The 24,435-nt window shown below is 43.2% G+C and overlaps 1 protein-coding gene across 2 annotated transcripts in view; it reads right to left on the bottom strand.

Annotated features, from left to right (window-relative positions):
- wnt10a (wingless-type MMTV integration site family, member 10a) overlaps positions 1-23,488 on the bottom strand; it is an 80,379-nt gene extending 56,891 nt beyond the window's left edge. The window contains exon 1 of one of the 2 annotated variants that reach the window (XM_068034472.1): positions 23,404-23,488. Coding sequence is in view for 1 of the 2 variants with exons in the window: in XM_068034471.1 (XP_067890572.1) it covers positions 2,944-3,005 (62 nt within the window). In the remaining variant the exon portion in view is untranslated. Of the gene's footprint in view, positions 1-2,943; positions 3,392-23,403 lie in introns of those variants that run through there. The other variant, XM_068034471.1, reaches the window with a different exon arrangement.
- Between the last annotated feature and the right edge of the window lie 947 nt (positions 23,489-24,435).

The raw sequence follows: 24,435 nt of genomic DNA, 5'->3' as shown, positions 1-24,435 counted from the left end.
TTGCATTCCTTCTGTACAGTAGGGTGAGTGCCAGCCTGGATTACGTACTTAAGTCACTGGAGTGGGACTCGAACCCACAACCTTATCAACCAGAGTCCTAACAACAGCTCAACAGTACTGCTGATTTGCAGTTTACATGGAAAAATAGGTAGAATTGGGGAATTCCATCCCCAAAACTCGAGAAAAACTCCCAAACTTGCATGCAATAAATAGCAGAATTTGACTCATTCAGGCAGCATATCCCTATAGTCGTGGTATTAAAGAGAGAAGAAACAGAGAAGATAAAGACTGAATGAAACACAGAAGAAGAAAAGGGAAAGGACAGAGTTATACAGATCACAGTGATGTCAGAATTAAAAGCGTTATAATCCTGGTGACCTTGGTTTAGATGAAAGAGGGACTGCTAACTGTCAGCATTTGACTACTGGGATCTTTAATCCCGGAATTCTAATGACATGAGATACGCAGCAGATGATTAAACACATTAAATAACCTTGCAATTATCTGTGGTATACAATACACCCTCTGTACATAATGCGATGTCCTTTGAGTATCAGTATTATGTAACAGTGGTTTAATTTGGATTACAATGAAAATTCTCTCTCTCACTGGCAAAACCACAAGAAAGGTAAAATACAATTTTGTCCAAATGTTTTGCCACATTCAAATCATTCTGGAATTGCCCAGCTATTTGGTTCATTAACTAGGAACTCCTTTCCTCATAGGACCAGGCGATCATTCCTTAACCTGCTGGAATTGCTCATTTTAGTTTCTGCAGCAGAAATATGTCTTCCAACATCCATAAATCTACCAACTCACCCACCCAACCATTCTCCATTCTCCTGCCTTCCTGTCTCGATAATAAACAGCCAACCCTCCATCCACCCATTACTCACCCATCCAGTCATTCCTCCATCTCTCCATCCCCCACCCAGAATCCACCCATCCCTCTATCCTCCCATCATGTCCCAAGTCATCCTTCCCTCCCTCCCCTTCCATCCATTATTTGTCCAAGTATAACTCTGCCAACCTGTCTAAGCATCTAGTTCTATTCTTTATGTTAGTCTATCTTCGCTGTCTGATGGTCTGATCCCACCCCAGTCTCTCCCTCTCTCTCTGTTTGCCTCTCTTTGGCTGTCACAATGGTTATCATTTCCAGCTCTCTCTGGTCTTCAGTGACATAAGAAGCCTCCCCCGGAGCTTTGAAGAGAGCGGTGGAAGGTTGGAGGCAATGAGCTGACAGCTGCGGAGTGTCTGACTGGCCGGTGGCTCTTGGCTATGGGACGGTGCGGTGTGCAGACAGGACTGCGATGGGCGAGAAGGGAGATAGGCTGGTGAGAACGGGACTGAGAGAGACCATTTGAAGGTTACCTGTGAATCATCTCATTGCTCGAAACGTGGAAGCTGGCGACTATGGGGTTAAAGCAGAGACTCGCAGAGTTAAAGCTATTAATAAGTATTAAATATTCCAGGGAGGGAGGAGGCTGTGTGCAGATTGCAAAATTCTAATTACATATTAAATTGGCGAAAGTTACATGCGAGCGCAACATGCCAAACATGACAGGTTTGGACAATGGACAGCGAATAGAAGATCAAGGTTAAACATTATCCTGTAAGGACCCGAATGGATCCTTTTGGACGTGTTAGAGATATTCGAATTTATTCACATTTACAAACTGCTGTTTGCAAAATGAACAACAGCGAAGAAAGAATCAAGGGAAGGGTTCATTGGGATGTTTAAAGTTAAAATCGGGGTCTTCTTATCAGGGACAGAAGTAATTAAGAAACTGTGATAAAAAATACCGATCGTGAAGGGTAGATAGGAGAGACTTCAGAGACGCTCTGTGGACCTTAACACAGCCGCTAACCAACTGAAAGATTGGAGTAAAAGGCAGCATAAACTCTAAGCTACTGGATCATCGGTCTGTGACCCCCGAGATTTGGTTATGGAGAGTTCACAGACCAGGACAGCGAGCGGGGCTCAGTAGAGGTCCCCAGGAGGGAGAGAGGGGCTTGGGAGGTTTTCAGCCCAAACCTGAGGACTGATGAGAGACAAGATTTGAAATACACCGCCTTAGAAAGGTGCAGGAAGCGGGTTCAATTGTAACTTTCAGAAGGGAATTGGATATGTACTTGTGACAAATGAAACATTGAATGGGGCTATCGCAAAGGTGAGGGTATAGCGACGCTCATTAGCTCTTTCAAAGAGCTGGCACGGTCACGATGGGCCGAATAGACCCGCGCTGCTTTGATTCCGCATACCGTGAACACTCCACCCCGATATTCGCGGAGCCCAGGGGTTCAGGGGGTTTCATACCCCATTTAAGGGGTGACAAGAGAACCGGTTGTCCGGTTTATTGTGACTGAGAGGCTTGGCAGAACTCGGTTACTTAAAATTCCATAAATCTACACCAACAGGAATAATATCCCAGCTCGGGGCGGGACGTCCCAGTTAACCAAATCATTGTACACCAATTTTGAATGTTAACTTTACCGTTTGAAGCGAAACGTTCTGATAATCAGACTATGTAAAGTGACAAGTTCCCTTCAAAAAAAAACTTTTCCTTGTCACCACTTACATAACAATGCCCGAATTTAACCGACTTTATGAGCGCTGGGATTGCATCAAATTGCCGAAAATATGGGATGGGGGGACAAATCTTTGATATAGAATGTGAAAAGTTAATTTAAAAAATAAATTATGAGGCACCAAATTATATGAAATTCAAATAACTTGGAAATATTAGATGTAAAATTGTATTGGTTATAAAATTAGACATTAAATTGTATGAAATGCTGAATATTAAATACTAATAAATTATTATGTAATAAAGAGATTTAATAAATGCAAGATTCAAGTTACGGATCTCGGTGTAATCTCTGTTAATTGGGATTCTGATGAACGAACCCGGAGTGCACGGGAAGGTGAAATATTCCGCTTACCTGTGCACGCAAAAGGTGAAGGAGAGGAGGGCAATTGTACAGGGAGAGGCTAACAGTCCCATTTTCAGCACCCGAGCTGTGAACACGCCTCACACTTCCAGGAGAAGCCTTCACTCTTCACATCTCCAAATCGAGCCAAGCAGAAGTGGTCATTTCCTATCCGGCTCCCAGTTAATCTCAGTCTCCACTGTCCAAAAAAAATCTCTACACACTCCAGTATTCTGATGCAGAAAATCTTCTCAAAAGTTTTTTTTTTGTCCCGTTCGAAATTTGTTTATAACCGTCCCTGCTGACAGATCTGGGTCTCTTATCAGTGAGTTTCAATGAAATCAATTTTTTTGTCCCGTTTTCTCTCTTTCTCTCTCACTGCTGTCGCATTCTCTCTCTCTCTCAAAGACTGCAGGATTTCCACCAGGTCTCCTGTCAGTCTCTTTACAATCAGTCTCAATGCCTGTTGTGAGTAGATTCTGTCCTCCTTTAACGAGAACACAATGTATAATAATGTGAGCACTTAAACACCGGCCCACTTTCAGACGTCACTGGATTAAGTTGCAAGATAGAAACCGCCCCCAAAAAGCCCGAGCAGACACACACACAGACAGGAGGGAAGAGACAGTCATAGAGAACGCTAAAGAGTCACACATACACAGCAGAGGTGAGGGAGGGAATCACAGGGAGAAAGAGAAAGAGACACACACAGGGAGAGAGAGTCACATAGAAAGTCATACATATAGGGGAAAGAGATAGAAACAGCCACACACACGGAGTCTCACACAGAGAGAGGAGTCACAAACAGAGAGGATGTGAGGGTCACAGTCATGGAGAGAGACAGTCATAGGGAGCGAGAGAGCTAGACAGACACACACACACAGACGGGATGAGAGACAGTGAGGTGAGAGAGGCAAAGATAGAGAGAGGGGGAGAGAGAGAGAGAGTCACAGAGACAGACACAAGCAGAAAGAGTGGTACAGAGAGACATGGAGACTCAGAGAGAGACTAAGACTGAGAGGCACACGAACTGAGAGAGATTCACACGCAGAGACCTTCACACACAGAGACGATAGGCACATGGTGTGAGAGAAAGGCATGGGGAGAATCTGAGAGACAGCGATTGAGAGTCACACAGTATGTGAGTGAGGGACATACATAGAGACGGACGTGCAGTCCCTCTCACACACACAGACCTCCACACGCCCGCAATAGAGTGAGAGGCATATGCAGAAACAAAGACACGCGACAAAGGCACACAGAAAGACGTACACACATACACCCTGTTAGCAGAGAGACACGAAGTAGTACATTAAAAAAACTGCAGGAACCCAGGAAGGGGCCAAAGTTACTATAATGAATATTATAATGAATGGGGGGGGGGGATTGACTGGGTTAGAATCAGAAATGTAGCAAGAATGACGAGAGCACTGAAACAGTAAGAGAGGGAGAGAAATGTGCAGAGGTAAAAAAAAAACCAAATGAATGAAGAATGAAAAATGAAAAGGGACAGAGAGTTCAGAAAAAGGTTGGGGAGTGGAATCCCAAACTCTCAGGATTGTAACAGCAACAGAAAAGGTGAGTACATCAAGCATAGAATCGTAGAAAGTTTAAAGGCACAGAAAGAGGCCACTTGGCCCATTGTGTCTGTGCCGGCCCGAAAAACGATCCACCTATTCTAATCCCAGTTTCCAGCATTTGGTCCATAGTCCTGCAGATTATGGCACTTGAGGTGTATATCCAGACTCCTTTTGAATGAGTTGAGAGTTTCTGCCTCAACTACCCTTTCAGGCAGTCAGTTCCCTCTAATTTTTCTACCAATCACTTTAAACTATGCCTCCTCAGAAAAGCAAGGAGAATGAGAGATAGTACCCGAACATAATAAAAACCTCTGTAAATTTACAGATCAATCAGGAGCGGGATGGTGAAACACTAAGTGAAAGATAGAAACACAAACGTCCCCAAGGTCCCTTCAAAGACACTGCACTTATCCAGTAACGGCGGTACATTAATATATTTCCTAGTAAACCCAATATCATGTACAGTCATGTGTGCAAGTCATACATGTATGAATACGAGTATAGTAAATGCTAATGACACACAAAGGTTGGATTGACACATGAATTGTGCACATGCAACATAAATAACTTGCATTTCTGATGAAGGGTCACCGACCTGAAACGTTAACTGTTTCTCTCTCCACAGATGCTGCCAGACCTGCTGAGTATTTCCAGCACTTTCTGTTTTCATTTCAGATTTCTAGCCGCTGTGTTTACTTTTGTAACTTGCGTTGTAGAAAATGTTTATGTCTGTGGGTCACCCGAGATAGAGAAAAGGAGCAACACAAATTCTATATTTAAGGTATACTGTAGCCTTGCTTATCTAGGCCCGCCAGATATTTCGCTGCTTTCACATTACTAAGTGGAGTTGAGCGATTTTCCTCGCAGGTGACTTCAGCCTTGGCTGCTGGTTCCCTTTTGCGCACAAATAACTATTTTTTACATCAGCCACATGATCTGAGGAACCGGGGATAAACAAGCACACCATCACTACATCGGCACTGTGCAGGTTTTTTGTTCCCCAATTTAAAAATTGTGCTAAAAGCCCCAGTGCAAAGAAAAAAAAATTGCAGGGTTAAAACAGGCCCCAATGACAAACCTTTCAATGTCTTTAAGCATCTTCCAACCCACTCCCAAAAGACAAGCTGATGGCAGCACGGGCTGGGGGAGAGGCTAGAACTCGTTGCAAAGTTAATGGATAACGGATGTGTTTATTTTACAGCAAGGGACATCCCAAACGGGAATTCAGCAAACTATCCCCCCCTATCCGCAGCCCTTTAAACATTCCCCCCACCCCAACGCCCCCATCGACAACCCCTATCCTGGCCAGAGAACCACAATCCCGGAATCCTTGATCCCATTCTGGGTGAAAATGCTCGGTCGCGAATAACATCTGTGTAAATGCCAAGTGTATCAAACACAACAATCCTTGCTAGGCTCCTCGTCAACTGCGAGAACTGGGAAAGTGAGAAATCCTCCAGAAATTGACTGCGCAAAGCCAAAACTAGGAAGTGGTTAGAGACTCGGCTCAACCGCACCAACCCCACCCCCCACCCAAAAAAAAGCCCAATTCAAAACAAAATCCCAATTAACCAAAACAGTTCAATTCACCAAAACATCCCAATTAACCAAAAAAAGCTCAATTCACCAAAACATCCTGATTAACCAAAAGCACCCTGATTCACTAAAACATCCCAATTAAATAAAAACTGCCCAATTCACTAAAACATCACAATTCACAAAACAGCTCTAATTATCAAAACAACCCAACTAACCAAAAACAGTAAGGTTCATCAAAATATCTGAATTGAGCAAAAATATGCCTGATTCACCAAAACATCCCAATTAACTAAACCAGTCTGATTGACCAAAGCATCCTAATGAACCAAAAATAACTCAATTTACCAAAACATTCCAATAAACAGAAATAGCCTGATGCACTTTAAAAATTCCAATTCATAAAAACATCCCCAATTACTAAAACATCCCAATTAACCAAAAACAGTCAATTCACCAAAACATCTGAATTAAGCAAAAACAATCTGCTTCACCAAACTATCCCAATTAACCAAAATCAGCCCGATTCACCAAAACATCCAAGTTACCCCAAAACATCCCAATTGACCAAAAACAGTCCAATTCAGCAAAACATCCCAATTAACCATAAACAGTCAGATTCACCAAAATACTTGAATTAAGCAAAAATAGGCCCATTTTGCCAAAATATCCCAATTAACCAAAAAGCAGTCAGATTCACCAAAACATTTCAAGTAACCAAAAAACAGCCCGATTCACCAAAACATCCCAATTAACCAAAAAGCAGTCAGATTCACCAAAACATTTCAAGTAGTCAAAAACAGCCTGATTCACCAAAACATCCCAATTAACCAACACAACCTGGTTCACCAAAACATCCCAGTTAACTAAAAACAGCCCAATTCACTAAAACATTCCAATTAACCAAAAGCAGCACAATTCACTGAAACATTCCAATTAACTAAAAATAGTATGATTCAGCAAAATATCTCAATTCACCAAACTATCCCAATTAACCGAAGACAGTCTGATTCATCAAAATATCCCAATTAATCAAGAACAGCCTGATTCTTCAAATAATCAGATTAACCAAAGCATCCCTAATAACCATCAATGGCCCAATTTACCAGATTGGTTGTGAAGCAGTTTGGGACACTCTGAGCTATATAAATGCAAGCACTTTCTTTTCTTTCAGAGCTAAGTTGATAATATGCATCAAATATTCCTCTGCTTATTTCTGCCACTGTGGAAGACCTTCCATTTATCTGTGTTCAATATCAGTCATTGGACCAAAGTTTGCTGGAAAAATAATAACATCTGAACGATACACACTGTTATTAATGTGCAACACAAACAAGAAATGCTGGAAATACTCAGCAGGTCTGGCAGCATCTGTGGGGAGAGAAGCAGAGTTAACGTTTCAGGTCAGTGACCCTTCATCAGAACTGCTTTTGCTTTTATTTTAGTTAATAATGTGCATATTGTAGTGAGGAAGAGATACCCTATGAATTGTGAATTACCTCAGTTTGCTTCACAATTTGCACTGCTCCTCCACTAGCTTTGTGACAACAGCCACTCGCTTAACCTCCCCATGAGTTTCTTGAAGTTGCTTAATTTGCATATTAATTGCTCATTGCACTCGTCACAGAAAGTTAAATCTAGTAATTATCAGAATAAGTACCCTTTTAACAATGTGATTATTTTTACTGACTGCCAATCAATCTTTCCAGCCCAAAAAGTAAAAGTATGGTGTCTCATTCCATCAAGTTGTGAGTTATTTTAGGAGATGTTAAAAAAGTTTGTTTTTACTCTCGCTTTATCTAATTTCTCTTTCCCTCGCTTTATTTCTCTTTCTGCACCTGATATGGCATTAAATTCACCCATTCTAATTCACCCTCCTTCTCAGTAAATTCTCTGTTTATTTCCCAATCCTTTGATATCACTGATTAAGGAGATGCACTCCTTCTCCTGTTGTCCACCAAGGTCCCAGATGCCTCACAGCTTTCACTGCATCATTATCAGCTCGCACCTCCAGCAACTTTGTGGGCATAAAAAAATTAAAACCTAAAAGTGGAATTGTAAGTTTAACTAACAGGACAGGTTGCAAGGTGTCAGACTGCAGCAAAATCTGGCCCACTGTGTTTCTGAATTCAAATTGTTACATAGATCATAAAGAGTAGAGACAAACACAAACTAAGGAGATTTTACAACAATAAGGTTCACCAAAAATATTTAGATTAGCCATAAGTAATAAGTGCAGGATAACAGTGAAATTCATCAAAAACAAGGAGATTCGCCAAAATATAGAGATTCACAAAAGCAGTGAAATTCACCAAAAGCAGGGACAAACCTCAAAAGCAGTGAAAGTCATGTGACAGAAATCACACCTGCCAAATGGAAACATATTAATTTTGTCATATGGGACACTGCCTGAAACCTTTTTTACTGGACATTGCAGATAATTTGTTTTAAAAAAACCAGAACTGACCAGCTGAAAACATGGTTGCACATTTGCATTCTGTGGAGACAAGGACTAGCTGAGGGACAGTCGAATAGAGAGACAGTGGGAGTGTTTGCTGATCCAATTAGTGAGATGGGTTTTGTCAATAGTGATGATCAAAAGACATCAACAGCTTTTGACTTTGTAAGAGCCAAACTCCAACCCCCACCAACTATGTCTGAAACTCTTTGAAATCCAACAGCCCTCCAAGAAGCTGCTATTTCAAACAAAGAGATGGTCACATGACCTACCTGCTGGCCAGACTGGGGCTTTTTGAATTGTGCCTCACAGAAAGGAAACAGACTGAAACTGGACTGGCACAAGAAAAGTCTCTCTCTCTCTCTGTCTCTCTCTCCCTCAAAGTCCTAGGGAACCCATGGTCGCAGCTTAAACTTCAAGACTACAGACAAAGTCCCTCATCGGCCTTCTGGTACCAGAGAGGCCAGCCTGAAATTGTTCAGCTGGCCCCAATGAGGACTCCAAGACCTTCACTTCAATCAAGGACACTACCGCAAGGGCACTAAGAACTAAATCTGTATTCCATTTATTACAAACTCTACATCAGCACGCCCCCCAACTCTTTCTTCCCCTCTGTATATATTTGTATGTGTGTGTCTCTCATATGCATGCGAGCATGGTTGCGTCGCGTATTTTAGTAATTTTAACCGAGTTAGAACGATAAGGCTACTACACCTATATCTTTCTTGTTTAAACTCAAGAAAATCTGTCTGATTGGTTCATTTTCAATTGTAATTAGAGAGCGGTGAGCAAGGGCTCACTGAGGTGGAAAGATAAAATCACTGTGTTTAAAAAGATAAACCCTGTTGCAGCCAAACCAGAAAAGGGGCGAGAGGGGAGCCTGAGCCCCTTCCTCACCCGGTCGTAACAGTCATCAAAAACAATGAGATTCACCAAAAATGAGTCATCAAGACCAAATTTGCCAGAAATAATGAGATTCACCAAAAGCAACAAGATTCCTCAAGAGTTGAAATTTGGTTAAAACAAGTCATGGTGTGAGTTACGGGGAGAAATTGAAGGGCCTGGGATTATGTACTGAGGAGAAAAGACTCAGGAAAGAGATCATTTGAGAATTTAAGATCCTTAAGGAAATAGATCAATTGAACCCTGATAAGTTCAATATTGCCACAACATAGAATACAAGGGGGTAGAATTCATGCTTCTGCCATACAAGGCTCTGGTTAGACCTCACCTACAGTACTGTCAGTAGTTATGGGCACCATATCTTAAGAAGGATATACTTTAGCCTTGGAGTGAGGGCTAATGCCTGACTGCAAGGGTTAAATTATGAGGAGAGATTACACAAACTAGGTTTGTATTTCCTGGCATTTTGAACGCCAAAGAGTGGTTTAATCAAAGTTTCGAAGATATTCAGGGCAACAGATAAGGGTAGATAGAGAGGAATTATTTCCACTGGTTGGAGAGTCTAGGACTGGGGACATCACCTAAAAATTAGAGTCAGATCTTTCAGAAGTGAAATTAGGAAACAATTCTATGGTTCTATGAATTCTGCACACAAAGGGTGGTAGAAGTTTCGAACTCTCTTCTGCAAAAAGCAATTGATGCTAAATAAATTTAAGTTACTCAAGTTATTAAAGGATGTGGGATCAAGGTGGATATATGGAAATAAGATGCTGATCAGCAATGGTTAGGTTGAAAAAGCTGGGGTTATTCTCCTTAGAATAAAGCAGATTGAGGAGAGATTTAATAACAGTGCACAAGATGATGACAGGCTTAGATAAGTTAGACAAGGAAAATCAGTTCCCATTAACTAATGGTACAAGGATTAGGAGACACAGATTGAAGGCTTTGGGCAAGAAGTGCAGGGGGAATATGAGGAAGAACTTTATTATGCAGTGGGTCGTAATGACCTGGAACTCGTTGCCCATCAAGGGTGGTAGAAGCGGAGACAATCAATGACTTCAAATGAAATTGGATACATACTTGAAGGAAATAAACTTGCAGGGCTACAGGGTTCAAGCGGGGGAGTGAGACTCCATGGCTCCATGGAGAGGCAGCATGGACTCAGTGGGCCAAATGGCCTCCTCCGTGCTGTATATGATTATATGGCGCTATGATTTAACTGAATTGCAGGACAAGCTCGAGAGGCTAAGCGGCCTCCTCCTGTTCCTATGTTCCTATCAAACCATGAAATTCATCAGAACAGAGAAATTAACCCAAAATAGCAATTCTGCAGAAGGGTGAAAGATCAGAGGCCCATGAGACAATGAGATTCATTGAATCACTCTGAGATCCGTCAATATCATAGTACATTACAGCTCAGAATCAGGCTGATCAACCCATGATATCTGTGCCAAAACATCACCAAAGTTGGGAGTCCCCATCCTTTTTATTTTTGCCAAGACAATCGTTGCCAAAAAACAGCCAAGATTTGTCACGAAAAAGGATGAAATTTGTGAAAAAAAAGCCCTTGAGACTGCAGTAACATTCAACCCCAAGAAGAATTTCCTTTGCTAGTGACAGTGGTCAGTTGGAGGTGGTATTGCCTCTGTCACAGTGACGTCACCCACCAATGATGTAGCCAATCGCTCAGCAGTTGTGGCTCTCCTGAGCTCCTTTGATCTATGTTGGATCGTCTCTGCGGTCAATACAGGGGAAACAGAGATCGAGTATCTGATGTCACATAGCTGCAATTAACCTGGGAGATTGTGGCCTTGGGGCTGTCAGCTCTGCAGTCTCTGCAGCACCATCAATAGAGGTGGCCGCTTCTGAGGCTGCAAGGGAAGAGAGAGGACACTTCCATATTGAGGCGCCCTCACAACTTAGTTGCAGGCAGGCCCTGGCAATTGGAGGGGTAACCCCTCCAGCAGGGGCATCGGGGCGGCAGGGGTGGACATTGCAGCTGTTGGGCCCTTCTGAGGGCAATGGAGCGGCCAGAAAGGAGGAGCCTCCCCGGGAAGCTGCTGGGAGGCCATCTCGATGTACTTGCCGGTTTCCCCATGCAGTTGGAGGCTATCTCAACACCAATAAAATGCTGGCGGGGGTGTTAAGTCGCTATTAATTAAGTTACCTTAATTGGACGCCTGTCTGCAGTTGGCCGGCAGCTGAGCTGCTGCCATTCCCGCCAATGACAATATTAAGCATCGACGGGAAGGTGTGAGGCTCTGCTCCCGGCGCCTTCTGCCACATTTTACCAGCCCTCCCATCTCCCAGCCCATCTCCAGAGGGCTGGTAAAATTCCAGCCAATGTTTCAGGTTGATGACTTTTCAACAGAACTGGAAGATGATAGAGATTTTAAGCAAGTGCAAAGACAGGGAAAGGGCAGGGAGACGGGAGGAAAACACAAAGGGGAGGGTCTGTGATAGGGTGGAGGGCAGGAGAGATTATATGACAAATGGGATGATGGCGCAAGGCAAAAGGAGGTGGTACTGCGACACGTAAAGAAACAAAAGATGGGTCTAGAGGAACTGTAAATGGGAATAGCAGAATCGTTATCAGCACATGTGCTGTCTGTTAAATAATGGGAGCGGTGGTTATGATCTGAAATTGTTGAAGTCAATGTTGAGGCTGCAAGGTTACAAAGTGCTTAATTGAAAGTTGTGAAGTTGTTCCTCAAGCTTACGTTGAGCTTCACTGGAAATGTGTAATAGGATGAGGACAGAAATATCCTGCTGCTATTATTGTCATAATTGTTATTGTTATTGTATTAGCCAGAAGCACTGCACAAAGAACAGCCAGGCACTGCGCAAATTACTACTGGTAACACCTATGCAGTCATATTCAGCTGGCCTCAGACACCGGAAACATCAGAGGAATGTATGATGGCATTAAGACAGCTTTTGGGCCAACCATCAAGAAGATCGCCCCCCTCAAATCTAAATCGGGGGACATAATCACTGACCAACGCAAACAAATGGACCGCTGGGTTGAGCACCACCTAGAACTGTACTCCAGGGAGAATGCTGTCACTGAGACTGCCCTCAATGCAGCCCAGCCTCTACCAGTCATGGATGAGCTGGACATACAGCCAACAAAATCGGAACTCAGTGATGCCATTGATTCTCTAGCCAGCGGAAAAGCCCCTGGGAAGGATAGCATTACCCCTGAAATAATCAAGAGTGCCAAGCCTGCTATACTCTCAGCACTACATGAACTGCTATGCCTGTGCTGGGACGAGGGAGCAGTACCCCAGGACATGCGCGATGCCAATATCATCACCCTCTATAAAAACAAAGGTGACCACGGTGACTGCAACAACTACCGTGGAATCTCCCTGTTCAGCATAGTGGGGAAAGTCTTTGCTCGAGTCGCTCTGAACAGGCTCCAGAAGCTGGCCGAACGCGTCTACCCTGAGGCACAGTGTGGCTTGCGTGCAGAGAGATCGACCGTTGACATGCTGTTCTCCCTTCATCAGATACAGGAGAAATGCCGCGAACAACAGATGCCCCTCTACATTGCTTTCATTGATCTCACCAAAGCCTTTGACCTCGTCAGCAGACGTGGTCTCTTCAGACTACTAGAAAAGATCGGATGTCCACCAAAGCTACTAAGTATCATCACCTCATTCCATGACAATATGAAAGGCACAATTCAACATGGCGGCACCTCATCAGACCCCTTTCCTATCCTGAGTGGCGTGTTCTCGCACCCACACTCTTTGGGATTTTCTTCTCCCTGCTGCTTTCACATGCGTTCAAGTCTTCTGAAGAAGGAATTTTCCTCCACACAAGATCAGGGGGCAGGTTGTTCAACCTTGCCCGTCTAAGAGCGAAGTCCAAAGTACGGAAAGTCCTCATCAGGGAACTCCTCTTTGCTGACGATGCTGCTTTAACATCTCACGCTGAAGAGTGCCTGCAGAGTCTCATCAACAGGTTTGCGGCTGCCTGCAATGAATTTGGCATAACCATCAGCCTCAAGAAAACGAACATCATGGGGCAGGACGTCAGAAATGCTCCATCCATCAATATTGGCGACCACGCTCTGGAAGTGGTTCAAGAATTGACCTACCTAGGCTCAACTATCACCAGTAACCTGTCTCTAGATGCAGAAATCAACAAGCGCATGGGAAAGGCTTCCACTGCTATGTCCAGACTGGCCAAGAGAGTGTGGGAAAATGGCGCACTGGCACGGAACACAAAAGTCCGAGTGCATCAAGCCTGTGTCCTCAGTACCTTGCTCTATGGCAGCGAGGCCTGGACAACGTATGTCAGCCAAGAGCGACGTCTCAATTCATTCCATCTTCGCTGCCTCCGGAGAATACTTGGCATCAGGTGGCAGGACCGTATCTCCAACACAGAAGTCCTCAAGGTGGCCAACATCCCCAGCTTATACACACTACTGAGCCAGCGGCGCTTGAGATGGCTTGGCCATGCGAGCCGCATGGAAGATGGCAGGATCCCCAAGGACACATTGTACAGCGAGCTCGCCACTGGTATCAGACCCACTGGCCGTCCATGTCTCCGCTTCAAAGATGTCTGCAAACGCGACATGAAGTCCTGTGCCATTGATCACAAGTCGTGGGAGTCAGTTGCCAGCATTCGCCAGAGCTGGCGGGCAGTCATAAAGGCGGGGCTAAAGTGTGGCGAGTCGAAGAGACTTAGCAGTTGGCAGGAAAAAAGACAAAAGCGCAAGGGGAGAGCCAACTGTGTAACAACCCCGACAAACAAATTTTTCTGCAGCACCTGTGGAAGAGCCTGTCACTCTAGAATTGGCCTTTATAGCCTCTCCAGGCGCTGCTTCACACACCACTGACCACCTCCAGGCGCTTACCCATTGTCTCTCGAGATTAGGAGGCCAAAGAAGACATTGTATTAAGAGCAACCTTTAGCTTTTGCCTCTCAAGTGAGGAAATATAAGTCAATTTAGGTGCAGTGACCACTGAACTGTTGAATTAAAATGGACCTTAAGACAATGGTCAGTTTTAACAATAAGCCTAATTAAAATGAGTTAGCCACGGCTCAGTTGGTAGCATTCTCATCTCTGACTCAGAAGGTTATGGGTTCAAAATCCTGCTCTAGGCCTTGAGCACAAAACTCTCGGCTGACACTCCAGTGTAGTACTGAAGGAGTGCTGCACTGTTAGAGGTGCCAGCTTTTGGATGAGACATTAAACCTTATCTGCTAAACGATCCCATGCCACTATTTCAAAGAAGAGCAGGGAAGTATTTCTGGTGTCCCAGCTCATATTTGTCCCTCAATCAACATCACTGAAAAACAGATTATCAAGTTATTATCACAATGCTGTTTGTGGGATCTTGCTGTGCAGAAAGTGTCTGCTGTGCTTCCTACATAACAACAATGACTGGACTTCAAAAGAACTACATTGGCTATGAAGTGTTTTGAATGACCTGAGGTCATGAAAGGTGTTATATAAACGCAAATTTCTTTTTTCTTAGAAGATATTCCAGTGAATATATTGCACAGACTTTAATTAGTTGGTAACTAGCTCTGCAAAATACAACATCTGCAACTATATCATCCCTTTAAGGAGCAGGAGATTGGTATGGAATTGTACTGATTTACAATTAGAACTTTCATTTGGTAGAATAGCAATAACAACCTACATTTATATAGCGAATTAAATGTAGTAATATGTCCCAAAGTGCTAAAAAGAGCATTATCAATAAAAATATTTTTGACACCGAGACACAGAAGGAGATATCAGGACAGGTGACCAAAAACTTGATCAAAGAGGAAGGTTTTAAGGAGCATCTTCAAGGAGGAGCAAGGTAGTGAGACGGAGAGGAAGGGAATTCCACAGCTCAGGGCCCAGGCAGCTGAAGGCATGGCTGACAATAGAGAAGCCATTCGAATCAGGGATGTGCAAGAGGCCAGAATTGGAGGAGCGCAGAGACCTCAGAGGCTTGTAGGGTTGAAAGAGGTTACAGAGATAGGGAGGGGTGAGGGATTTGGAAACAAGGTGGAGGATTTTAACATAGAGGTGTTGTCAGATGGAGAGACAGTGGAAGTCAGCAAGAGTGAAACAATTGATAAGATAAGAAAGTTAGGGGAGTTTACAGGTCTATGGAAAAATAACTTGTTAAAACTAAAGTTATTGATGTGAGACAAAGGAAGGAGCTCGTTAAAATTCACTTTGTATGGAGTTACATTAGGGCAATGTGGAACCATATGGATTGCCATGCAGAAGAAGTAAAAAAATGGTACAAAAATTTGGAACAGTAGGATTCAAAGGTCTGCTGCTCGTACATCGAACTTGCAACTGTAACGCGTTTGAGTCATCTGACTAAACTCGCAAGCTTTATGTTGTAAGTACTGTTGTTAAGTGCATATATAATTTCTCTGTACTTAATAAATCTGTCACATATGGCATTCAATGTTGTGAACCTTATTGATTCGAGAAATAATTGTAGGTATTGCTGATAATAGAGACATGTTATCGAAGCTTTCCGTCTTGCACTCATCAGGACAATCGCAAGAATAATCAATGTAAGGGAAAACAACAACTTATACTGCATGAGAGGAGAGTGCTGATTGGTTGGTAAGTGAACTCTGATTGGTAGAGGCATTGCCATGGCGAATGCAGCAATTTATGGTGACTGACCGTTAACTGCCAAGCTTTGTTTAAAATTTAAACCAGGCAGCTTGACTCTGATTGGTCAAGGTATTGCCCTGAGGAATGAACCAGCTAATGGCTGTCACTTATTTTTTTCAACTGAAACAGGCACAATGCTTGTACATATTCTTTCTGTCTGCAAAGAACAGGGCCCTGTGTATTAATATATGTAGCTTCCGGTACGCTCAAATGCGCCACACTGCGAGCCCTACTGACCATATTAAATTGGTTGTCAGCGTAATTCTTAGCGTACTGTGGATTATTTAGCAAATGTTGTCCAATCACGGAATCACATCTAATGTTGGACACTGTGCTTTGAGTTTTGCAAGCCCGGGCTGGTTACAACCTGTACCTTTCCTGTTGCGAACAGCAGAAGGAACATATTGTTTGATATGATCTGCCAGTCTTTGAGATGTACGGCCTATGTACCTAGCATCATACTGGCATTGCTAAATAATCCACAGAGATTGGTTATTTTTGCGGATTGTCTTGATGAGTGCAAGACGAAAAGCTTCGACAACATGTCTCTATTTTCAGCAATACTCAAGATCTGTATTACTAAATTAGCAGTAAGAACACACACCTTCACTCCTTCTCTAACAGCAGGTTGGACTTTGCTGACCATGCTACCTTCGTAAAAAAAAACTAGTTTGTTTTCAAATTGCAACTTTAAAGAAAATCAAATTAGGATGAGGAAAGAAACTCACTTTCTTCCTTTCACTCTATTGTGATTTTATTTGGTTCTCTCCCTCTGTCTCATAAGTGTAGAATTTATAAACGCTGTCTCACAGGTCTGTGTGATTGGCATTGATCATTTCTGCCAACAAAACAGGTAATTAGTTGGCTTCAAGATTCAACTCTATTGAAAAATAAAATAATACTCTTTCTCCCCTTTCACCCACTCGAACACTTTCTAGTCCCTCACTCTCCTTCTCAACTCCTCTTTCTTTACACTGGTATCTCTCTATCACTTCCTAAAGTTTATAGAACACAAAACAAAGACTATAAGCATTTAATACTGCAATTTGCTATCTGATACACACAGTCTCACATATACAAACATACAATCAGCCTCCATTTCCTCACTAATATATGTAGTCTGTCAAAAGAGATTAAATGGGTGGGTGCAGTCCGTGGGAGGGTGAAATTTGCATGGTATGTGAGAGGTGATTAAATGGGTTGGGGTAGATTTCACGATAGGGTAGTTTGTACATGGACTGTGCAATGAGATTAAATGGGCGGAGCAGGATCAAGGCAGATATATAGGCTGTGGAAGATTGGATGAGAGGGGTTGATCTTATCATTCCATGTAGGGACATGTTTATTAAATTATAGAAGTACTTAGTTAGGCAAAGTCCAGTATTAGCCTCAGTCTATAATTGTCTTGATAACAGGCCATTGGCCCATCTTGGTTCATGCACACGGAAACCCTTTCTGTGCACCCACTGCAGCAGCCAATTGTTTCCTAAATTACTTCAAGTCTGTTAGCCTCCATTGCCCTACCCAAAGGCCCATTCGAAGAGTTCATCACTCTTTATGTGAAGAAGGACATCCCTGATGTCAGTCTGAAAATGTTCTTCCGCCATCTTCACCCTGTGTTCTCTTTCAGAGCCGATGAGTGGATCTGACTTCAAACCAAGAAGAGATGATACCTCGGGAGGGGGAAATCACTTTCAAAGATAAATATTCTTTTTAGAACAATTCTAGGTGCGAGGTGAAATCCTAAAGTTTTGTTGGGGTTATTCTCCTTAGAGCAGAGAAGGTTAAGGGGAGATTTGATTGAGGTGTTCAAAACCATGAAGGAGTTTTAATAAGAGTAAATAAGGAGAAACCGTCTCCAATGGCTGGAGGGTCGGTAACCAGAGGACACAGATTTAAAATAATTGTCAGAAGTACCAGAGGGGAGATGAGAATTTTAAATAGTGAGTTGTTGTGATCTGGAATTCACTGTCTGAAAGGGTGGTGGAAGGGAATTGGATAATACTTGGAAAGCTAAAATGTTACAGGACTATGGGGAACGAACAGGAGCAGTGGAACCAATTGAATAGCTCCTTCAAAGAGCTAGCACAGCCACGATGGGCCAAATGACCTCCTCCTGAGCTGTCATTCTATGATAATATTCTATGAGAAGGCACTCTGCTGATTATCATGTTAGATCTTTGGCCGAAGACCTATTTTACTGATTCATGTGGTAGATTGATCACTGGGTGTCCCTCATTCCATTGAGGAGCCTTCCCAGCCCTGGATGCTAATCCTCGTGCACAAAGGCAATTAAAAAGTTTACCACTGAAGGCAAGAAGGGTCTGGGTTCAGTTCCTGATCTGGGCTGAAATCAGATGGGACAGCAGTAGGGAGCAGTGTCTTCACCTCTGCCCATCTGGGGAAAAGTCAGACCGAATTCCCCCAGCCCTTTTGATTCCTATCCAATAACCCCTGACAGGCAATATGAATGTGTGGATGTGAGGTGAGGACTACATCGAGCGTAGCGATGATGCATTTATGTCGCGCCTTTAAAGTTGTAGTAAAACATCCCTAGGTGATTCCAGTCTGAGATTAAGCTAGTCTGTTTGCAACCTTGGTGCCACATGTGACCCCGAGATGAGCTTCCAACCTCATGTTTGTGCCATCACTAAGAGTGCCTATTTCCACCTCCGTAACATCACCTGACTTTGCCCATCTCAGCTCATCTGCTGCGGAAACCCTCATTCATGCACTCATTACCTCTGGACTTGACTATTGCGAGCACTCCTGGCTGGTCTCCCACATTTCACTCTGTAAAATTGAGGTCAGCCAAAACTCTGCTGTCCATGTCTTAACTCACACCAAGTCCTGTTCCACTATCACCCCTCTGCTCACTGACCTACATTGGCTCCCGGTTAAGCAACGTCTTGATTTTAAAATTCTCACCCTCGTTTTCAAGTCCCTCCATGTTCTACCCCCCTCCCTATCTCTGTAATCTCCTCCAGCTCCTCTAATTCTGGCCTCTTGTGTATCCCTGATTTTAATCGTTCCACCATTGGTGGTCATGCTTTCAGCTGATTGGGCCTCAATACTCTTCCTCCACTTCTCTGCCTCGCTTTCCTCCTTTAAGACACTTCTTAAAACGTATCCCTTTGATCAAGCTTTTGATCGTCTAAAAAATATTTCCTTTTGTGGCTTGGTGTTACACTTTGTTTTATAATGCTCCTGTGAAGCCTTGGGATGTTTTATTGCATTAAAGGTGCTATATTTTTTTTTTATTCGCTTGTGGGATGTGGGTGTCTCTGGCCTGGCCAGCATTTATTTTCCATCCTTATTTGCTCTTGAACTGAGTGGCTTGCTGGGCTGTTTCAGCAGGCATTTCTTTTTAAAGTCACATGTAGGCCAGACCAGAAAAGGAGGGCAGATTTCCTTCCCTCAAGGACATTAGGGAACCAGATGGGTTTTTACAACAATCGACAATGGCTTCAAAGTCACAATTCGATTAGTTTTTAATTCCAGATTCATTAATTGAATTCAAATTTTATCACCTGCCGTGGTGAGATTCAAACCCATGTCTGCAGAGCATTAGCCTGGGCTCTGGATTACTAGTCCAGTGATATTACCACAACACCACCGCCTCCCCAGTATAGATTGAATACAAGTTGCTGCTACCTCACAGGAACACAATCAGACAAAATTTGACACCGAGCCATGTAAAGAGATAATCAGACAGTTAACCAAAAATTTGATTGAAAAGGTAGGTTTTAAATTCTCAAAGAAGGAGGGAGGGAGGTGGAGAGGTTTAGGGAGGGAACTCCAGAGCTTAGTATCCAGACAGCTAAAAGCACAAACCCATGAACCCTCACTGTGCCTGTCTGACCAATAGATGCATGGTCATGACACCAGAGGGACTCCAGTGTCCAGTAACTGCATCTCAATGTGAGTCAGGTCCTCCAGGGGAGGTGGGAGAAAATCAGCCAGTGGGTCCTGCTTCTGTCCAGTGGGTCCTGTTGGAGAGTGCAGATGCCTGGCCACTGGACAAAGACAGAAATGAGCTCGGCTGTCGAGCCATCCACTGCCGCACAACATGGTGCTGAAATTTTGCAGTGGTTCCTCCGGTCTCTACCTTTGGCAGCAGAAGGGAGGGGGATCAGGTGGTGTGGGGGAGGGTGGGGGGGTGGGGGGGGGGGGTGTGGGGCAGTGCCCAGAGAAACCATGGAAGTACTTCGAAAGAAAGAACTTCAACAACAACAACTTGCATTTAGATAGCACATTTAACATCGTAAAACACCACAAGGTGCTTCACAGGGGCATCAAACAAAATTTGACAATGAAACAAAGAAGGAAATATAGGGTAGGAGACCGAATAGTTGGACAAAGAGCATAAGAACAAGAGGAGGCTATTCAACCCATTGAGCCTATTGCACAGGAACAAGAGGAGGCCATTCAGCCCGTCGAGCCTATTCGACCTATTTTTAACAGAAAGAGAGCAGTTGAATGATATTTTAAGACTCAAGACACAATAAAGGTCTTGTAACTTGTTTAGTCTACCAAGTGATTACAGAAGGATGTTGAAAATGAGATCATGACTGATCTTTATCCTATCTCCATCCACCTGCCTTGGCTCCATATCCTTTTATACCCTAGTCCAGCAAAAATAAGTAGGTTTTAAGGAGCATCTTAAAGTAGGAAAGGAATTCATGCAGGATATTTCATGCCCTCGGGATGTCCCAGTCAATGAAGTACATGTGAAGTGCTGTCACGTGAGGAAACCCATCAGCCAGTTTACGCACCAACCTGCTTCTGTGATACCACTCCTGCTCTTCCTTAAACAGGAGACTTCACTTCAACCTAACCGGGGAGCAGTTTAACATCTTATCTGAAAGATAGCACCTCTGACAATACAGCCCTCCCTCACCCCAGCAGTGGACTGCCAGCCTAGATTATGTGCTGTGGTCCTGGAGTTCATCATGAACCCATGATCTTCTTGATTCAGAGGGGAGAGTGCTACCCACCGAGCCAAGCTGACCCTTTGGAAAAATGGGAACTTGGTGACAATACCAGAGGAGTGTTAACCAGAACCGTAAGTGGAGTAGGTGTAGAAATCATCTTATTGAATGGCAGCACTGGCTCGAAGGGACTGTAGGACCTATTCCTGTTCCTATTCCTAATGTTCTGATGTAATTTCACAGGGGTCAGCAGTTTCTGAGAGGGGACAATCGTTATGCTCAGGATGGAAAAACATCGGGGTACATGACCCCAAATTCTTGATACGTGCTCCCAGGAAAGGCAGAGACGGTCAAGCTGGGAGCACGAATTTGTAAAATTACCGCTAAAATCTCCCTCCTAATGTGCTACCTTTTTTCAGCCAGTCAAGAGGTAAAAAAATCAGAAATCATTTTCAATTAAGTTCCAGAAACTTTTACTGGTACGGGATCTATTTTTAACAGAAAGAGAACAGTTGAATGATATTTTAAGACTCAAGACACAATAAAGGTCTTGTAACTTGTTTAGTCTACCAAGTGATTACAGAGCAAGGATGTTGAAAATTACTCACAAACACATTCCACCTAATGGTAAAATCATTCTCTGGCCTGTAATCTCTCGAAATAAATGTAAAAATTATTTACTTTTCAATACACATAAATCAGTCTGCAGATGCAAAACAAAAATGGCAAGAAAGAAAAGCCTTAAAAGTTTCAAAAGAAATCTTCACTATTATTTCCCATCTCGCTTGGATGTACTGACTGCTGCAAAGCAAGTAAACACACCAAACAATTTGCCGTCAATAAGCTCCCACAAGCAGATGAATAGTGGCTGAGGGTGGGATATTGACCAGGACACTGAGAAGTCCCTTCACCTCTGACTGCCGCCATTGGATCTTTGACATCCACCTGACCGGGCAGGCGGAACCTAGATTTAATGCTTCATTTGAAGGAGGGCACCTCCGACAGTGCAGCACTCCCTCAGTACAGTGCTGAAATGTCAACCTAGATTATGAGCTCAAGTCTCTGGAGTGGGATTTGAACCTATTACCTTCTGACTCAGAGGTGTTGTATTGTGACCATTAATTGGTTTATAATGTAATGCAGCAAATGGATAGAGAGATAAAGAGACAGATGATGGAGGTTAAATAAATAGGTGGCTAGACATTTAAAAAAATGATGGATACAGTCTAAAAGCTAAATGTAGACAGACACACCAGCTGAGCATTAAACTGGTACATGACTCGCCCGTCCGTTGTCAAACCCGGCCGATTATCATCCCACTGATTTCAACAGGATGGTAAATTGGGTGGGTTCTATAATGGGCTAAATTACCCCCTCAGTAAGTTAGGCAAGAATTATCCCCATGGACAGACAGATAGCGTTAGATAGACAGAGATAGCTGAAATGGTTGATAGATAGAGAGATAGTTAGATGTGAAAGATAGATTAATGCATTTTGCCTTTGTTGTTTTACTTATAAGACCACACAAAACAAAGAGTCATAAAAGGAAGCTGAGAAATGTTCCTTGGCTGCTGTGTTAACACAAACCTTTAATCTTTAATGTTTTGGAAACAGCATTAAAACAGCTTGCCTCAGGCTATCATCTGTTGCCAGAGCGCGGGGATTGTCCAAGTGTTCTCTGTATCTGGGATCATTGTGGGTTTTAGCTCAGATTAAACGCTCAGTTTTACCGAGAAAAAAAAAAGAAAAAGTATTCGAATTCTGAATAAAATACTTAGTAGTGGAGTAATGGAAATATATCATTCCTGGTCCAAGAAAAACTGAATCATTTTCTTTATTTTCAATTCTATTTAGTTTGAGCATGTCTGATTTTTTTATCCCTTTTCAATAAAACAATTATTAATTTTTGCATTAGATCATTTTACACGTCATAATCTTTAATTTACATGTCCTATCCTGATCTCTCGCAACAGAATTGGGTCGATGAAATCACAGAAGACAATAGGTTAGATCCAAGTCTCCCTCTAGTGGATTGGGATAACGTCCCACTCCAGACATACAGGAGCTGCTGCATTTGTATCGGAGCCCGAGCATGCAGCCCATTTTTAACAACTCATTCTCAGCATATGGTGTCCACTGACAAAGTTGACAATAATTGCCCATCCCTAGTTGCCCTGAGAAGACAGTGATACAACTGAATGGCTTGCTCGGCCACTTCAAAGTCATGCATGTTGGTGTGGGACTAAGAGCCAAACCATATTGGCCCAGAACAGAACAACAAGTTCCCTTCCCTGAAGGGTATTGGTGAACTAGTACGGTTTTTAAGACAATTTGACACTTCTTACTGAGACAGTTTTTATGAATTTCCAGATTTATTTCTTAAACATTATGTGGCTCAATGTGTAGCTCTCTTACCTCGGAGTCACAAGGGCTGGAGGCTCACTGAGGGGGTGGTTGCACTGTCAGAGGTGCCTTCTACTCTCTCAGGCGGGCGCAATAGATCCCATGGCAGTATTTCGAAGAAGAGCGGTGGAGTTCTCCCTTTACGCAGAGGGTGGTGGGTGCCTGGAACGCGTTGCCAGCGGAGGTGGTAGACGCGGGCACGATAGCGTCTTTTAAGATGTATCTAGACAGATACATGAATGGGCAGGAAGTAAAGAGATACAGACCCTTAGAAAATAGGCGACAGGTTTAGATAGAGGATTTGGATCGGCGTAGGCTTGGAGGGCCGAAGGGCCTGTTCCTGTGCTGTAATTTTCTTTGTTCTTTGTTCTTTGGTGCTGTGTCTAATATTTATCTCTCGAACAGCACCACAAAAAATACAGATTATCTGGTCATTATCACATTGCTGTTTGTGGGATCTTGCTGTGCTCAAATTGACTACTGTGTTTCCTACAGCAGCGACTGCACTTCAAAAGTACTTATGGGCTTGAAAGCACTTTGGGACATTCTGGGGTCGTGAAAGGTGCTCTATAAACACAAATCTTTCTTTCCTTTAAGCCACTTTAGAGAGACCTGAACTAACAACCCTCTGGCTTATTAGTCCAGTAATATAACCACGACACTACCATTCCCTGTTCCAAACTGTGCTCCATATGATACTGCTAAGCACAACATGATTTCTTTATCTGAGGAGGTAAACAGATAAAATCTATATTCTTTAAAAAAAAAGAAAATGAGCTGTTATTTAATTTCCCTTTATAGCTTCAGGCGTTCAGTTAACAAGCCAGTGCGAACTGGTCTGCTGGCTGTAAAAGATCCTATAGCACAATGTGAAGATCAGTAGGCACTTCTTCTGGTTACGTGACCCCTCCCGATATTTTTTTACGGATTCTCAGGATGTTGACGTCACTGCCAAGGCCAGCATTCAATGCCCATCTCTACTTCCTCTTGAAAAGGTGGTGGGGTGCCTTCATTTTAAATCACTGCAGTCCATGCAATGAAGGT

Source organism: Heterodontus francisci, chromosome 7 (assembly GCF_036365525.1).
Source record: "Heterodontus francisci isolate sHetFra1 chromosome 7, sHetFra1.hap1, whole genome shotgun sequence".
Taxonomy (NCBI): Eukaryota; Metazoa; Chordata; class Chondrichthyes; order Heterodontiformes; family Heterodontidae; genus Heterodontus; species Heterodontus francisci.
The sequence above is the reverse complement of the archived record's forward strand: the minus strand, read 5'-3'. Positions and strand labels throughout refer to the sequence as shown.